Here is a 17,442-nt window from a genome sequence, read left to right as displayed (position 1 = left end):
TAGATAGATAGATAGATAGATAGATAGATAGATAGATAGATAGATAGATAGATGAGTTTGATAGATAGATAGATAGATAGATAGATAGATAGATAGATAGATAGATAGATAGATAGATGAGTTTGATGATAGATAGATAGATAGATAGATAGATAGATAGATAGATAGATAGATAGATAGATAGATAGATAGATAGATTAGTTTTAATATAGATATATAAGTTTGATAGATAGATAGATAGATAGATAGATAGATAGATTAGTTTTAATATAGATAGATAGATGAGTTTGAATATAGATAGATAGATAGATGAGTTTGATTATAGATAGATGAGTTTGATTATAGATAGATAGATAGATAGATTAGTTTTAATATAGATAGATGAGTTTGATAGATAGATAGATAGATAGATAGAGTTTGAATATAGATAGATAGATGAGTTTGAATGAGTTTGAATGGGTTAGTAATAGTACATAGGTTAGTCTGATTGAGTCTAATGGGCTTCAGTGTGTTTAGATTTGAATTTTTGACAGTTGGAGTTCACGGAATGTTCAGATGAGCAGAGGCTTTTCAATGCAAGTCTATGGGATTTTTATGATTTTTAATCTTCAGTTTTATGAAAAGTATAAGTCCGATCAGTTAGAAAAGATATAGCACACCCGGCGAGATTAGTCTGAAGAGCTGGTCCGAGTTTGGAGTCTGTAGAGTTAAAGCTCTAGGAGGAGTTAGAGTTGATAATTTAGTCTAAGAAGAATAATAATAATAATAATAATAATAATAAGTTTAAATAGAATATCAGTAAGTTGGCTCTCTCAAGCCAACTTAATTATAGAATGATACAATAGATAGAACAATAGAACTTTCAATATACAGATCGATATATAGATAGACAGACAGACAGACAGACATACAGAGATGACAGGCAGACAGACAGACAGACAGACAGGCAGAGATGACAGACAGAGAGATGGCAGAAAGACAGAAAGAGAGAGAGATGAAAGACAGACAGACAGACAGACAGAAAGAGAGATGAAAGACAGACAGACAGACAGACAGACAGAGATGACAGGCAGGCAGACAGACAGACAGACAGGCAGAGATGACAGACAGAGAGATGGCAGAAAGACAGAAAGAGAGAGAGATGAAAGACAGACAGACAGAAAGAGAGATGAAAGACAGACAGACAGACAGAAAGAAAGATGAAAGACAGACAGACAGACAGACAGAGATGACAGGCAGACAGACAGACAGACAGACAGACAGAGACAGACAGACAGACAGACATATAGATGGACAGACAGACAGACATTTAGATAGATAGACAGACAGACAGACAAAAAGAGAGATGACAGACAGACAGACAGAAAGAGAGATGAAAGACAGTCAGACAGACAGAAAGAGAGATGAAAGACAGACAGACAGACAGAAAGAGAGATGAAAGACAGACAGACAGAGATGACAGGCAGACAGACAGACAGGCCGAGATGACAAGACAGAGAGATGGCAGACAGACAGAAAGAGAGATGACAGACAGACAGACAGACAGAAAGAAAGATGAAAGACAGACAGACAGACAGACAGACAGATATGACAGACAGAGAGATGGCAGACAGACATAAAGAGAGATGAAAGACAGACAGACAGACAGACAGAAAGAGAGATGAAAGACAGACAGACAGACAGAGATGACAGGCAGACAGACAAACAGACAGACGGAGATGACAGGCAGACAGACAGAGATGACAGACAGACAGACAGGCCGAGATGACAAGACAGAAAGATGGCAGACAGACAGAAAGAGAGATGACAGACAGACAGACAAAACGACAGACAGAAAGAGAGATGAAAGACAGACAGACAGACTGACAGGCAGACAGACAGACAGGCAGAGATGACAGACAGAGAGATGGCAGACAGACAGAAAGAGGGATGAAAGACAGACAGAAAGAGAGATGAAAGACAGACAGACAGAAAGAGAGATGAAAGACAGACAGACAGACAGACAGAGATGACAGGCAGACAGACAGACAGACAGACAGAGATGACAGACAGACAGACAGGCCGAGATGACAAGACAGAGAGATGGCAGACAGACGGAAAGAGAGATGACAGACAGACAGACAGAAAGAGAGATGAAAGACAGACAGACAGACAGACAGGCAGAGATGAAAGACAGACAGACAGGCAGAGATGACAGACAGACAGACAGACAGCAAGACAGACAGACAGAGAGATGACAGACAGACAGACAGATAGACAGCAAGACAGACAGACAGAGAGATGACAGACAGACAGAAAGAGAGATGAAAGACAGACAGACAGACTGACAGACAGACAGAGATGACAGGCAGGCAGGCAGACAGACAGACAGACAGACAGGCAGAGATGACAGACAGAGAGATGGCAGACAGACAGAAAGAGAGATGAAAGACAGTCAGACAGACAGAAAGAGAGATGAAAGACAGACAGACAGACAGAAAGAGAGATGAAAGACAGACAGACAGACAGACAGAGATGACAGGCAGACAGACAGACAGACAGAGATGACAGGCAGACAGACAGACAGACAGAGATGACAGACAGACAGACAGACAGAAAGAGAGATGAAAGACAGACAGACAGACAGGCAGAGATGACAGACAGACGGACAGACAGCAAGACAGACAGACAGACAGAGAGATGACAGACAGACAGAAAGAGAGATGACAGACAGACAGACAGACAGACAGACAGACAGACAAACAGACAGACAGACACAGAGACAAGACAGACAGACAGATTTTGGATGCATCTTAAATCAAGTCCCACAGAATCACTGCATTTTAAAGCAATTCAAACCCAAGAACTGAACCCTGAAAAGAGTCCACTCAGTCAGCTAGTTCTGAGACTTACTAACCTGACTAACTATCAAGTTTCAAACCAGCACTGCTTCTCACCCAAACTTCAAAATAAATCAAATTATTAAACAATCTAACAATAAATATCTGGAACATTGGGATCAAGAAACTAAAACACAAACTAAATTACAATTCTAATCGAACTCTAAAATCAGATTATGAATTGGAAGATTATCTCCAGAGTGTCAGAGACACAAAGCAGAGACAGTCTCAGTGAGCACAGTCTAGCCATCAAAACCGGCAGACACAGGAAGAGCTGGTTTCAGCAAAGAGTGTGTGCTCACTGTCAGACAGGAGAGATCGAGACAGAGACACACTTCCTCCTTCGCTGTCATTAATTATTATCCATAAGAGAGACAGACAGACAGATGGATGGACGGACTGCCAGAACGACAGATAGATACAGTAGAGAGAGTGATAGATAGAACAGTATGTGGCTAGTTGATTTCACATTCACACTCATGAAATGCACCACATTTTACAATTCTAAATTATGCACAACCTTGTCAGACCACAAAAAGACAAACTTGTTCCTCAAGTCCGAGTTTGGTGTGTGACAACTTTCACTTTCTCTCGCTGATAATTTAGTGTCATCCTCTACTACATCTGTCTAATGAGGCAAAAAACAAACAAACAAAAACCTATAGTGACTGATAGAACTGAACTGAAACCACAGTGAATAATTTATCAAATTCAATCTGCTACAGTGAAAGAAAAAGTTCCCATGTACAGTTGTAACGTGTGTGTGTGGGTCCAGGGTGACAGATAGCAGAGGCACGGAAGGAACGAGCACTGGACTGAACAAAGCACGCAGATGTTCTTCATTGGGGCTCATCTGCATTCTAATAAATGAACAGGAATGCAATCAGCTGCCATAGTTCTCCCTTTCAGCCTATAGCCAACACACACTTACTCATCCACATCATAAACACACACTCCAACTGCCACCTGTGTGTGTTTAGAGCACGCAATCACAGGAAATTACAGCACCTGGCCTCTCCCGCCTCTTGTACGCTCCTGCTACCCGCTGACTGCTCACCAAGACTATTGAGTTGTAGCTCAGAGGGGAGGTATAAATGTGTGTGTTTGAGCCTTTATGATACTGAGGAAAAAAGGGGCAAGTTTTAAACATGGAGATACTGGGATGTAAATGCAGAACAATGAAAACAAAACAAAACGAAACACTAAGGCTTCAACATATTACACGTCTGTGATCAGGATCATATTTCTTTTCATGTATAAATTCAGATTTATGTGAAAACACACATGCCCATGAGGACTTGGCATCGAAAGGAACTAAATTGTTTATTTATTCCTCCGAGGATGCAATAACTGAGGGCTTCCCAGGCAATATGTAAACTGGGTACTGAGAGACGGAACAGTAATTGCATTAGGACATGGCTTACATAACCCACAATTCCTCTAGAGGACAGTAAATGAGGAAAGTGGATGCAGATATAACGCACCGATGTAAGTCACCAGCCTCACTTTAGCATCTGGTGGGTAAGGTGGATCTCAGGAGCGTTTGTAGTCAACAAACAAATTTTGATACTCTTTTTTGATAGAGTTATGGCTATAAATTGTCTTTACCTGCAGTACAATGTCATTCACAAGTTACACGCACAATAAAAAACTGTTTCACTGGTGAAAATTTACGCATTTTGCTGCGTTCGAAAGTTCAAGTTTGGTGAACTCGCATCACGTGAAGTCGTGTGACCAGTAGATGATCGATACGTCACTGCGTGACCTCTCTGTACAGAAATAAAAAAAATGAAGTGCTAATTTAAGCCGTAGTGCAGCATCCTATTTTACATAATACATATTTAAAAGATAATAAAAAAGAGAAGCTGCATGGTTTGCAGTGTCAATGGAAACAGGAACAGATGTCACATTTGAATGATGACACGTTCTATATTTTTTTATTGTTTAGTGTGTATATATTTATAGAGAGAGAGACAGAGTACAATATAATAAGACGCTTTCGACACCGTCGCAAAAGACACAGTAAAAGCACAGATTAACCCATGTTGTGATAATTGAGGGAAAACCGTTATATCTTGCTCCCGCCCATATTCGCAGCGGCGTCCAAAATAATTTTGCACGTTCAAAGGATAGTGTGACCGCCCCTTTATTTTGTGAGAGACTGCGATTGACCGATTACATCAATATTGATTCATTTACGAATCCAATCATTACAATCAATGCTAGTATTGATTCTATAAAGCTGATAAAAAACATGACATGATTGCTGAAATATTATCAGGGACATTAGGGATTTTCACACTTCTAGGAAAGTCTAAACCCTGGGCAAACTGTATCCTGTGTTATCTTGCCTTACGTTTTACAATGTTCATAATTTATCTGGTGTTGATAATTAATCCTGGGCTAATTTTTTACACTGTTAAGACCCTGCATATACGTTTTTATTTGCGGTGTCACTGATCGGATCGGACGAATGCAGCAATCAACCTGTTAACATATTGACTTTAGCATTGCTCATCCTCATATCATATATTCCCGATTGTACTCTCAAGATTTTCCTGAATGGAGTTTTTCTGTGGACTATAGAGGTAAAAATAAAATGGTCTTCACTCCACAAACGTAGTGCTAAGTCTACGCCAAAGCTGCAAACTGCAAGTGTGAAATGTACTTTTATCTGTGGTTAAAAGTGGGGTTTAGAACGGTGATAACCCTGATTGTACACGGTGTGAAAACCTATAATGATTCCCAGGTTGTAATGAAGTAATCTCCACTATCAGACAAAGATTTGATTTTGTCGAAGATTTTTTATTAGCTCATGTCCAGTTAAAAGGATTTAGCAATGCAACTGGTAGGTCTGCCATTTGATTCCTCATTGATAAAGAAGAAAAAATTATATATTTTGGGCTGTAGAATTGCAGTAACTATCTTTCAGTTTGATGGGTCATTTGCAGCCGACTGAAGGAAAACACTCCTTAGAACAGTGTAGCACACATAAACATAAGCGCAATGACCGTTTCTGTTTGGATTCATGTGAAAATCAAACTCTAACATATTGATTTTTAATACAGCACCATTTATATTGTTTGATCATGTTTCAACATTGCTTAATGCACTGAAGCATCTGTGGTCTGTCTCAGAGGTGCCGGGATATAAAGAGCTAATATATTTAGCCGGGAAAGTCTCCATTTACAGTTGCGTCTCAATCAGACGGCAAATTACCTCCCAAATTGACATTTTAATCCTCCTTTAACCACAACATTAAAAACAGAAACAATTTTTAGTTGAAAAACTAAGTTGAAGTGTCTTGTGCATATATTTTCTGCAAGTATTTGACTCGTACTGTTTAAAACTTTACAGGCAGAATAAATAATATATATATATATACAGTACAGACCAAAAGTTTGGACACACCTTCTCATTCAAAGAGTTTTCTTTATTTTCATGACTATGAAAATTGTAGATTCACACTGAAGGCATCAAAACTATGAATTAACACATGTGGAATTATATATGGAATTATATACATAACAAAAAAGTGTGAAGCTGAAAATGTCATATTCTAGGTCCTTCAAAGTAGCCACCTTTTGCTTTGATTATTGGTTTTGCACACTCTTGGCATTCTCTTGATGAGCTTCAAGAGGTAGTCACCTGAAATGGTCTTCCAATAGTCTTGAAGGAGTTCCCCGAGAGATGCTTAGCACTTGTTGGCCCTTTTGCCTTCTGTCCACGGTCCAGCTCACCCCTAAACCATCTCGATTGGGTTCAGGTCCGGTGACTGTGGAGGCCAGGTCATCTGGCGCAGCACCCCATCACTCTCCTTCTTGGTCAAATAGCCCCTGATGCCTTCAGTGTGACTCGACTTGAATGAGAAGGTGTGTCTAAACTTTTGGTCTGTACTGTATATATATATATATATATATATAGAGAGAGAGAGAGAGAGAGAGAGAGAGAGAGAGAGAGAGAGAGAGAGAGAGAGAGAGAGAGAGAGAGAGGGAGAGAGAGAGAGATAGATAGATAGATAGATAGATAGATAGATAGATAAAGTAATAGTAATATTTAGTAAGATACATTAAAGTGATAAATCTATTTTGACAATGTAAAAGTCTTTACTATTTTGAATAAATGTTTTCTCAATTGTTACAATTGTTACAAGAATCCTGGAAAGAAAAACTGATAATAACGAGAAATGTTTCTTGAGCAGCCAATCAGCAGATCTGAATGATTTCTGATCATGTGACACTGAAGACTGGAGTAATGGCTGCTGAAAATACAGCTTTGCATCACAGGAATAAACTACATTTGAAAATATTAAAACCGTTCTTTAAAACTGAAATACTCTTATTTTACAATATTGCTGTTTTGACTGTATATTTAATCAAATAAACGCAGCCTTGATGAGCATAAGAAACTTCTGTCAGAATCATGAAAGAACCAAAATTTATGACCAGTAACTGTCAATGGCATTTTCCAGACACAGACCGTCATAAATATACACACCGTATCTGTGTGGACTGGACTAGTGTAGACAGACTGACTGGCGCAGGAAGTCACGAGTCTGCCATTATTCACAGGAAAACAGTATAAACTACTGACTCATAAAAGCAGCTTTATTATGGAGGAGAGTCTATTTGTATAAAACATAACATTTATATTGCATATAAACATCAATCCAACCTCACACTCACACACACAAGTGGCTATTTGATTTGAAGGGTGCACAAGCATCTTGGGAGCACTTTGTCACTGCAGTAAACTACCCAGAGTGCCCCTCTGTCCTCTATTCTAGCTTACAGCAGTCTCATTAAACACCACATCTACAGGAAAGAGAAACAGAGCACGCTAATAAGAGACTCCGGGTCAGTCTCATCCCTGTTTTAATCTGACACTGATAGAATGATCCTCACATGCTGTTACACAGACGAAGCTAATCTGTGCGCTTGAGTTGGAGGAGATTTCTCCTTCTCCTTTAATTAAAACACAGCAGGCAGGATTAAATGGCATCATGGCTGCTTTCTAGTGGATGCATTTGGCTCTGGAAATGTCATCTCTTTAAAATGTCAGCACCCGGAAACTACACCTCCGCTATAGTGGCCACACTTGACAAATCTCATACTCACCGATCACTTTTACGAAATACGCGTCGGCCTCAAAGTTGTTCTTCAAAGCGTGGATGACGAGCTCATCCTTTCCTTCCACCTTGCTGAGCACCATCATATCTAATATACCCTGCAAATGAGAAATCAGAAACAATGTATGGAGCCCATTGAATTTCTCCCCGTCTGATGAGCACTCATACCCTTAATGGACTCCAGAAGGCTATTACACTTCTTATCATTCCCTCTCTGCGGTCTATCCGGCTCGCTCTTAAGAGCACGGTTGCACGGGGGGCTAGTGTACAGATAGCATTCTAATACTTTGCTAATGATGACTAGCTTGAATGCTAACAGAATGAGACATGCACGTGCTGTTTGTTTAATGAGCCTTTAGCTCCATTAGTTATGTAAGCATGAGGGAATTTGAGGTAATTGGCTATATTGTGATTACAACAGGGAGAAAGCTGCTTTACAGATGGAGAGAAGGGTCGAGGGAGGGAAAGAGTAAACCTTAGTGGAAAAGGAAGAGGAGAGATGATGGCGAAATGAGACGTTTGACTTCTTTAGGTGAGAACTAAGAAGCACACAAACCAATACAGACCCTCACAGTCATGCAAGATCCACCATTTCAATGCTGTAATCTGTAATCTTTCAGCCAAAGCAGCTTCAAAGCCACCAGCTATCGGTCTAGACATGGGTGAGCACACACACTTTAATGGTCACTGATTCAGTATGGAGGAATCTCACAAAACGTCACGCAACTTATAGCAGACATGTCTATGTCCATCAAAAGAAAGAAATCATTTTGCTTTGTGAAAATTAAACCTGCTTAAATATAGCACTATTTTCACAAGCATGCCTGTGAAAAAATAATGAATGAATAAATAAATGATTCTAATAGTTGTAAATTAAATAAACACACTACTGTTAAAAAGTCTGGGGTCAGAAATTTGTATCTGTATAATTTGCTTTATAAAGATTTTCAGCCAGAATGCATTAAATTGATCAGGAAAGACATTTATTTAAAATTTGTATCTTTATATATCAAATAAAATATATTCATAAAAAAAAAAAAAAAACAGCATATTAATATGTGATTTCTGAAGGATAATGTGACACTGAAGACTGGAGTAATGATGCTGAAAATCCAGGTTTGAATCACACGATTAAATTACATTTTAAAATCAGTGTTATTTTAGTATTACTTTTATACCAATATTGGAGTAGCTTTTATATTTACATTTTAAGATTTTCATTTAATTATTTAAAAATGTGTCATTGTCATGTGTTTGTCGATTTAATCTTTGTAATAATTCTACTTGGCGTACATTTATTTTTATTTCAGTTTAAGTTGTAGTCATTTTAGTACTTCAGATACAACTTATTTTTTAATAGTAAGTTGCTAAGACAACATTTCAAATTTTCTAGTTTAGAATTTTCATGTAATATTTATATTTTGTTTTAGCAACACTAGCGCTTCTTCACATCAGACTTAGCTCAAACAGGTCTTACGACTACAGAGACTGCTATATTATTGGACAGCTGGGTGTGAAGCATCAGAGACTGGGGTTTGTGGGAAATGTAGATTTTGTAGTTTTCTACTTTCAATGTCGAAAGAAGAGAGAAGAGTGTCACACCACTTGGACAACATTTCAGTCAGAGTTTATCAGATAATAACTAAAGCTTGGTACACAGAGACATCAATGAGATGAAGAAAGAGTGATCTTGGAGAGAGAAAAGGAGGCTGTGATTTAATTAAAGCGTCAAAACCAAGGGGAAAAGGCCAACACTTACGTCCTCATAGATGTCAAAAAATGTGGCCACAGCAGCCTTGCTGATGGCACTTAGGTCTGACTGTTCCCAGTGCACAAGGAACATGCGGCCTGCCGTCCGACAGCTCTCGTTATTACACGCCACATTCTCCAACAGGAACGCCTGCTGCTGTGTGCTGCTGAGACAGAAAGAATGAAGATAACGGTCGTTAATGTGAGTAGATCTGAGAAACACAATGCTATAAAACTGTGCAAAGACACCGCGTCATGTTAAATGTAACCCTTGCTAATTAAGTTTGCAAGCATATAGCGAACCACTGAACTTTGACCAATTAAAGAGCATGTCTGGGCCTGAACACTTCTTCAATGACAATATTACATGCATACATGGCACAGGGCTTGATGAACCAATGAGACTGGAAAAAAGGTCGAAACTTGCACACTTTTTCAATCCCCGAATAAGGCAATTAAGCAAAACCTATTCCTCCCCATAATTCAGTGCTGAGTGTGGGGGAGGTGGCTCTGTGAGGCAGCGGTGAATTATGAAATGAGATTAATTTCTGCACTGCACAACAGCCCATCTGCCAGTTCTCTGCTTTATTCAGGACTCTCGTTTCATACCTTTATTTACCATGTGACACTTCTCAGAACTATGCCAATTTCGACCTGGGCGTGTGCGAGGCTAAAAATAGAAACTGCATGAAGGTTTTTCTTCTCTGCCTTCCTTCTGTTGTTTCTCCTTGCTTTCAGAAGGGAATGCAGAAGGGACGTGCACAAAACATACATCTGAAGCATTTGAATTAAAAACAAAATCTAGCCACAAGCAGCAAGCATCAGGGTCCAGGGTGCATGGTTCACAATCTAACGGAAATGAATCTGATGATGCGTTCATCTTGAATCTTCACAGAAAGATTGGGTTTAATGAAACAAGTTACATCAACACAGTCGTCAGAAAGGGCAAATGATTTTCAAAAGAAATCACACCCTCTTACGGCTTATATGAGAAGTCAGAAATAGCCCTCTAAACATGTTTACTGTCATAAGCTATGTGATCATAATGTAAGTATGCATTCTATATTTAGACAAACTACATGCCACAGGATGTTAATTTCAAATCAATGTGAAGATATTTGCAGCTCGAAACTTTATCTGAAGCATTTATCGCAAGGCATTTAAAAAAAATATTATTTCTACAGTTATGTATAATAATGCTTGGTGTATAAGTTTTTGTTTTATTATTCATTTATATAACATTGCCTTTAAATGATTGCAATATATTTAACCTGTGAACTGTCACTCACATTTTTGAATGTGCATGATACAAACCTACATTTTTATAATTCATGTCTGAAAACATTTTGTAACATGATTCTGATGTTCCATTTACATGGTAATGCAATGTCTGATTTTAAAATGGGTTTTAAAGGATGAATTTTGAGATTTTATGTTTTCAAGTGATGTATAACTTCTGATGATTTCTAAAATGTGATAGAGAAAAAGGCAACGAGTCAGGTCAAAGCTCCTTTTGTAATGTAGATTTCTGAGGGTGCACTCCTGTCATAAATTGATCTTTTACTTTTCCTACATCATTTTTAGCAAAAAATATTGGTAAAATATATATTTGGGAATGTCTTAGTTTGTCAAGATTAGATTAAATTTGATTGTAATATAGTATAGTCAACGTAGGCGTCCTGTATACGGGACGGGGTGACATTTAACAGGTTAATTAACTCTTGCAACTAAGAGTTTATAAAAATGAAATTAAATGTTATGATCTACATTACACAGATTTCACTGTACACTAATTATATACATCTATACTGTCAGTACAACATACTCATACAAATGAACTAAACCTATGCATTTCTTTGCATTCAATTCTTTTTTTTTTGTCTTTATGATTTTAAGTGTACTGCCTTAATGTTTTAGTGTTTGTATTCTTTAATAATAATAATAAAGACTGTTTAAAGGGCTTTAACCTATTGTTCGTTCTTTTGTCATGTGACGCGGCAGCATTGGATAGAGAAATTAATTTACAAGCTTCCTTACAAACGGTTGCATAGTCATTATTATTATCCTCATCATTATTATAATTATTATTTACTCTTACAGTTACCACATTTCTGGTCGCAAATTGTAGCTTTTTACTTCTTACATGATGGTTATTTTCTATACACGTGTTGTAACAAAGGTGATAAAGAGTATTTATTAATGAACACACATGACTATGGTGGGTTTAATTTCCTTGATTTGTCTTCTTTGAACAACACTTTTAAAATGAATTGGATTAGACAGTTTTTGTGTAATCCAAACTCAATCTGGAATTTTATCCCCAATAACTACTTTTCCAAATTAGGTGGTCTCGCTTTCCTATTGATCTGTAATCAAATCAAATAAAAAAAAGAACTACCCAGTTCTCTTTCTAGCTCATACTGCATTGGTAAAGCTTATGGGTCTGTCACATGATTAAGGAATAACTCGAAAACCCGAAAGACTCATGAGATGAAGTAATCAATTCTCTTTCCGGCTCAGACTGCATTGACTGAAACAGGTGAACTAGACTAATTCAGTACAGAACCTATACAAATTTTGCACGTCCCCGAGACGACTCGTTCTTCCCGAGTAACATTAAAGATTAGTTCAAAATGAACAAACCGTTCAAGAACAACCCATTACTAACTGGCATCAGAAGTAGAGATCGACCGATATGGGTTTTTCTATAGCCGATGCCGATGCCGATGTTTAGAGGTCAGGGTCAGCCGATGGCCGATATGTGCTGCCGATTTTTAGGGCCGATATCTTGGAGTTTTCCCCTTGATTTGCATGCTAAAATGTCACACTAATAATAAGTGGATGCACAACACATTTTTTCTAAACCTATCATAATTTATTGAGCACTGACTTGAACCATCTCTTCATTCATCTTAATTTAGTGCACTAAAATTAATAAACTGACCAAGTATTAAATATATAAAACAGGTAATATATATATATATATGTCAATCATTTACATAAAAGTTTTAGAGCATTTACATTTATCAAGTAGAATTTTTCAAGTTTGTTGGAACATAAATGTAAACTTAAATATACATTTAAATAAATACAATTTTAGAAAAAAAAAATCAATTAAACTGAAAAATATAAAAAAATAAATATAGAAAAAATAAATAACAGTAGTGCTGCAAAGACACTAGCAACCAGCAACATTTGTGTTTGGTATAAATGACACAGAACATCTAAAGTTCATTCTAATTTCGAACTTACATCGCAGTCTGTTCATTATTAAAATAAAGTAGAGTCAACCAAACATTTAAAAAGTTACACTGGTCAGTTTAAATACACCGTATACCGGTCCTCTCTGCTGTTATGCAAAGGACGTTTTTGCTCATGTGAAGAGGATGATTTTTCCATCTAGTTTACATTAAAAAAAAAATATTATAGTTTAACATTCAGATACATTGCGAATATGGAAACATTTGGATATGTGCAGAACGAGACGTGAGCAATAACCTCCAAATACATCTAGTCAAACCCGCGCTCGCTCGTCCTCGTATGGACTTAGTGCACATGGCATAATATCTTCTTTTTAACATAATAATAAGGACTTCTCAAGTGAGCAGTTATCGTCACAGAGCTCCCCCTGGACGTCCACCCGTCTGTCGTGAGCGCAACAGAGGATGCTCGGGATAGCTCATCCACAACTTTTTTCTTCTCCTGTTCATAAAGATCTGGCACAATCTTTTCACTCTAACCTCTTTCCTTCATCATTATATCTGACAGGGAAGCCAAAATGCGCGGGGCGTTCAAGCTCCTCCGCTCGGCATTATCACTGAGTGTGGACTGAACAAGCGCAACTTTTTTTTTTTTTTTTTTCATAAATCAATCCGCGGGTCACGCTTATGCCGAACTGAAGATATTGATCTGAACGGATCACGGATCAATGGTGATCCGTTGCACCACTACTATAGTGTCATTTGAAAACATTGCAGTTGCGTTTCAAAATACAACAACGAGCACCACTAAACCATTTAAAGAGGCGCATTCAGCGGTCTCCTTGACAGAAAACATTCAGCAAAGTAAAATGATCTCAAACGTATGGCGCGCTCTCTTCATTTTATCAAACGATCATAATCACATTTATTCATTTTACATTCCTGCTACTAGCATTTTATTAATACTAAAACCCCTTTAATTCAGGTGAGAAAGCTTTTTTTCCAAGTGGCTTTTGTACATAATAATAATACCGCTGCAGACGCATTTTGCAGCATTAAGGTTATTACTTGATCGTTAATTTAAACGACGATCGATCATGGAAATTATCAAATATTGACATCCCTAAATACAAATGAGTTGGATGGAAAACTGGTAATTGTCTGCATCAAACCATGCTTCCGAACACATGTGATTCACCATTCTGGGCAGCTCCAGGACAGCTGTCTCTCCGAGCGCGGTGCTGTCTGTGAGCGGGGCGGAGTAACGGAGCCCTCAATCACGCTGCAGTGTTTGTAAGAGCTGACAACTTCTCCACCCCATTTACAGAGTGAAATTCTCTGACTACCTTTATCTCGCAGGTCTGTTTGTTGAATCTTCCAAAGGCTTCACATGCAGTGGCTGCAGCAGCACTTTCCACCGCGCCAATAACACGGGGCTGCCCGCCGACGTGCCTGACTTTAAATCGGCGCTACTAAACACGGATATCGGCCGATGCCGATATATAAAAAAATGACACATATCGGCCCGATATATCGGCCGAGCGATATATCGGTCGACCTCTAATCAGAAGCAAACACCAATGTGAAACGCACAACCTCGTTATCCGTTTTTTAGTTTTAAATTTTGATATTAGCACAAAATTTTACATTGGAAAACGAAGCATTATCTGTTTTTTCATTTTGGTTTTGGAAACATTTAAAAAAGACAAGTTTTTTTTATGATTGTGGTTTCAATTAGAAAAACAAAAGAACAAATGATACACGGATTGTGCTTGGAACCTTAATAACAAAATAGCAATATCAAGGGCACTAAGACACTGTCTATTAAATAATAAACAAATTGTTATTAGCTAGAGTAGGTCTACTATATAAAGAGTTTATGTAGGCTACTTGGATGAAAAAAAACATCCAAGTATCCTTCATAACATGTGATAGGGATTTATTATTATTAATTAATACTGATATTATTATTATTATTGATATTATTATTAACATGTGATATGGATATATATATATATATATATATATATATATATATATATATATATATATATATATATATATATATATATATATATATATATATATATATATATATATATATATTCCTATCACATGTTAAGTGCATCAAGTGCAGAAGTAGTAATGTCTGTAAGCATAATGGCAGGCCAGAACACACAAGCGACCATATATTTTACATTTTAAAAAAAGACCTTGTCAATTAGCCAAGCCAATAAAAAAAAAAAAAAAAAAAAAAAAGTCAGTCTAGTTAAGATTAGATTTCTTATTCAACTCCGCTTTTATTTTTCTGTTTTATTTTGTCGGATGTCAAATACATCCATGATTGAAGTGGAGTGGGTACACGATGCAAGTCAAAATAAACGATGAGTAGAGTTGCTGAAAATAATTTATGGTTGAGCTACATAATTATTAGGGCCGGGACTTTAACGCGTTAATTGAGATGAATTAATTACACAAAAAATAACACGTTAATTAGGATTAATTAATTACAGAAAAAAAATTCCCGCATTTTTAATAACTTATTTTTGCACTGCGGAACGTTTCTCACTGGATTTGTTTCGGCGGACCGATTATACTGGAGCACCAACTAGCGTTCGCATATCACCGCAGCACATCGAGCCTCAAGTATCACCTCAACGCAAAACATATAGCAGCTAGCGTGGACTTTACACTTTATGTTGAACTATGTATTATTTTGTTGGTGCAACAGTTTATGTTGAACTCTTTATTGTTTTGGCCAAGGTTATTGAGAGTTGGAATAAGTATGTTATGGCCTCTGAAGCAACAGAGAGATGTTTTCTAATAGTCAGGGTTTCCAATGTTCTGAATGTACTTGACAGTATTGTGTTTTACTTTTAAAAAAAAAACACTTTACAGAAGGTTCCAGCACCTATAAGCTTCCTGAATTTCTGAAATGTACTATTTCTAAATTGTTTTTAAATATGCTATTGCTACACTTAATGGCAAAAATTGCACTGGTCTGCTAGACTTGGTTGAACAAAAAATAAACAATATTTTGTTGCTTAAGCTTATGTATTCAGTCATTATACAATGGTATACTATAAATCCATGTGAAAAAAAAATTACTTCTCACTGTTCTCAGGTCAAATATTTATATGCGATTAAAATGCGATTAATTTCGATTAATTAATTACAAAGCCTCTAATTAATTAGATACATTTTTTAATCGAGTCCCGGCCCTAATAATTATTGATCTACATAAACAAATGTTCCAGCGTCAGAAGAAGTTGAACACTACCAACTGCAGCATACTGCTGATTACCACAGACAATTTTTGACTTGTTTGTCTATAAAAATTGTGTTTACAGTAAAATTTATATCAGTACACTACCATTCATTTTTTTTTTAAAGTCTCTTATGCTTATAAGTCTGTTTTTAATTGATTACTGTATGTGATTTTTTTTATATTTTAAAATGTTATTTCTGTGATGCAAAGCTGCATTTTCTGCAGCCATTATTCCAGTTTTTAGCATCACGTGAAATCATTCTAATATACTGATTTGGTGCTCCAGAAACATCTCTTATTATCAGTGTTGAAAATGGTCTGGCTCCTCAATATTTTTGTAGAAACCATAAGGCATTTTTTTTTTCAGGGTTCTATGATGAAATAGTAATCTCTTATTACATTATGAAGTGTTGTTAGTGTTACTTTTGATCAATGCAATGTGTCATTACAGGACAAACATATTAATTGCTATAATAAAAAGAAAAAAGACAAAAAGGTTAACTTCTGAATGACAGTATATCTCAGGTCTGGCAGGTGCTGAGACTTCCTGTGCAGATTGTGTTGGTCAGTCTGGAGCTTTGTGCACTAATCGGTGCATTTCACAGCCAAAGCCTCTGTGCACTTTTGCTGGCCGCCCGTCAGCGCAGGCCGATTTGGGGGGCTTTGCCAAAGTCATCCAGCCAAGCGAGCAGACTCTGTCCCCTCACAGGATTAACTGACACCACACTTACCGCAGCACAGAGAAAAGTTGCTTTAGCAGTGCCTTTGCAGGTTCAACCGGCTGCCGCACACAGAAGGAGAGTTTTTGTCCATGTATTTGGCTGTAAAACTGTCATGACTGCCAATTTAAAGACTAGTAGCTGAAACACATCAGTGCTTTTGGACAGCAACTGTACTCAAAGTACACAGACAGTTGTGGTATTTTAGGTGTATGTGTGAAAGAGTACATACAGTATTTCTCATTATGAGTGTGTGGAGTTTGGTTACTGGGCATGCAGACCCCTTCCTGTCCTATTGCTCTCTCATTGGAGCACAGTCGTGACCAGTGGCTCACTGTGCCAACTGTACACCCATGAGCACACACACACACACTCCTCAATTAATTGGGAGCTTTGGACCCAACACCATGGCAAACCCAGCAGGTAAGAGCAGGCCAGAGGCAAGCCCACAGGCTGACCTCTCCCTCCAACTCTGTCAACCTCCCTTTGTTTTTCTCTC

At 37.5% G+C, this 17,442-nt stretch overlaps 1 protein-coding gene across 2 annotated transcripts in view; it reads right to left on the bottom strand.

Annotated features, from left to right (window-relative positions):
- LOC128016734 (T-cell immunomodulatory protein) overlaps window positions 1-17,442 on the bottom strand; it is a 128,304-nt gene that overhangs the window by 36,241 nt on the left and 74,621 nt on the right. The window contains exons 11-12 of one of the 2 annotated variants that reach the window (XM_052601445.1): window positions 9,767-9,923; window positions 7,997-8,105 (exon numbers count right to left, since the gene is read on the bottom strand). In XM_052601445.1, coding sequence (XP_052457405.1) covers window positions 7,997-8,105; window positions 9,767-9,923 — 266 coding nt within the window. The remainder of the gene's footprint in view (window positions 1-7,996; window positions 8,106-9,766; window positions 9,924-17,442) is intronic. The other variant, XM_052601446.1, reaches the window with a different exon arrangement.

The sequence above is a fragment of the Carassius gibelio genome, chromosome A7 (assembly GCF_023724105.1).
Source record: "Carassius gibelio isolate Cgi1373 ecotype wild population from Czech Republic chromosome A7, carGib1.2-hapl.c, whole genome shotgun sequence".
Lineage (NCBI taxonomy): Eukaryota > Metazoa > Chordata > Actinopteri > Cypriniformes > Cyprinidae > Carassius > Carassius gibelio.
Note: the sequence above shows the minus strand (reverse complement) of the source record. Positions and strands in the feature narration are given on the sequence as shown.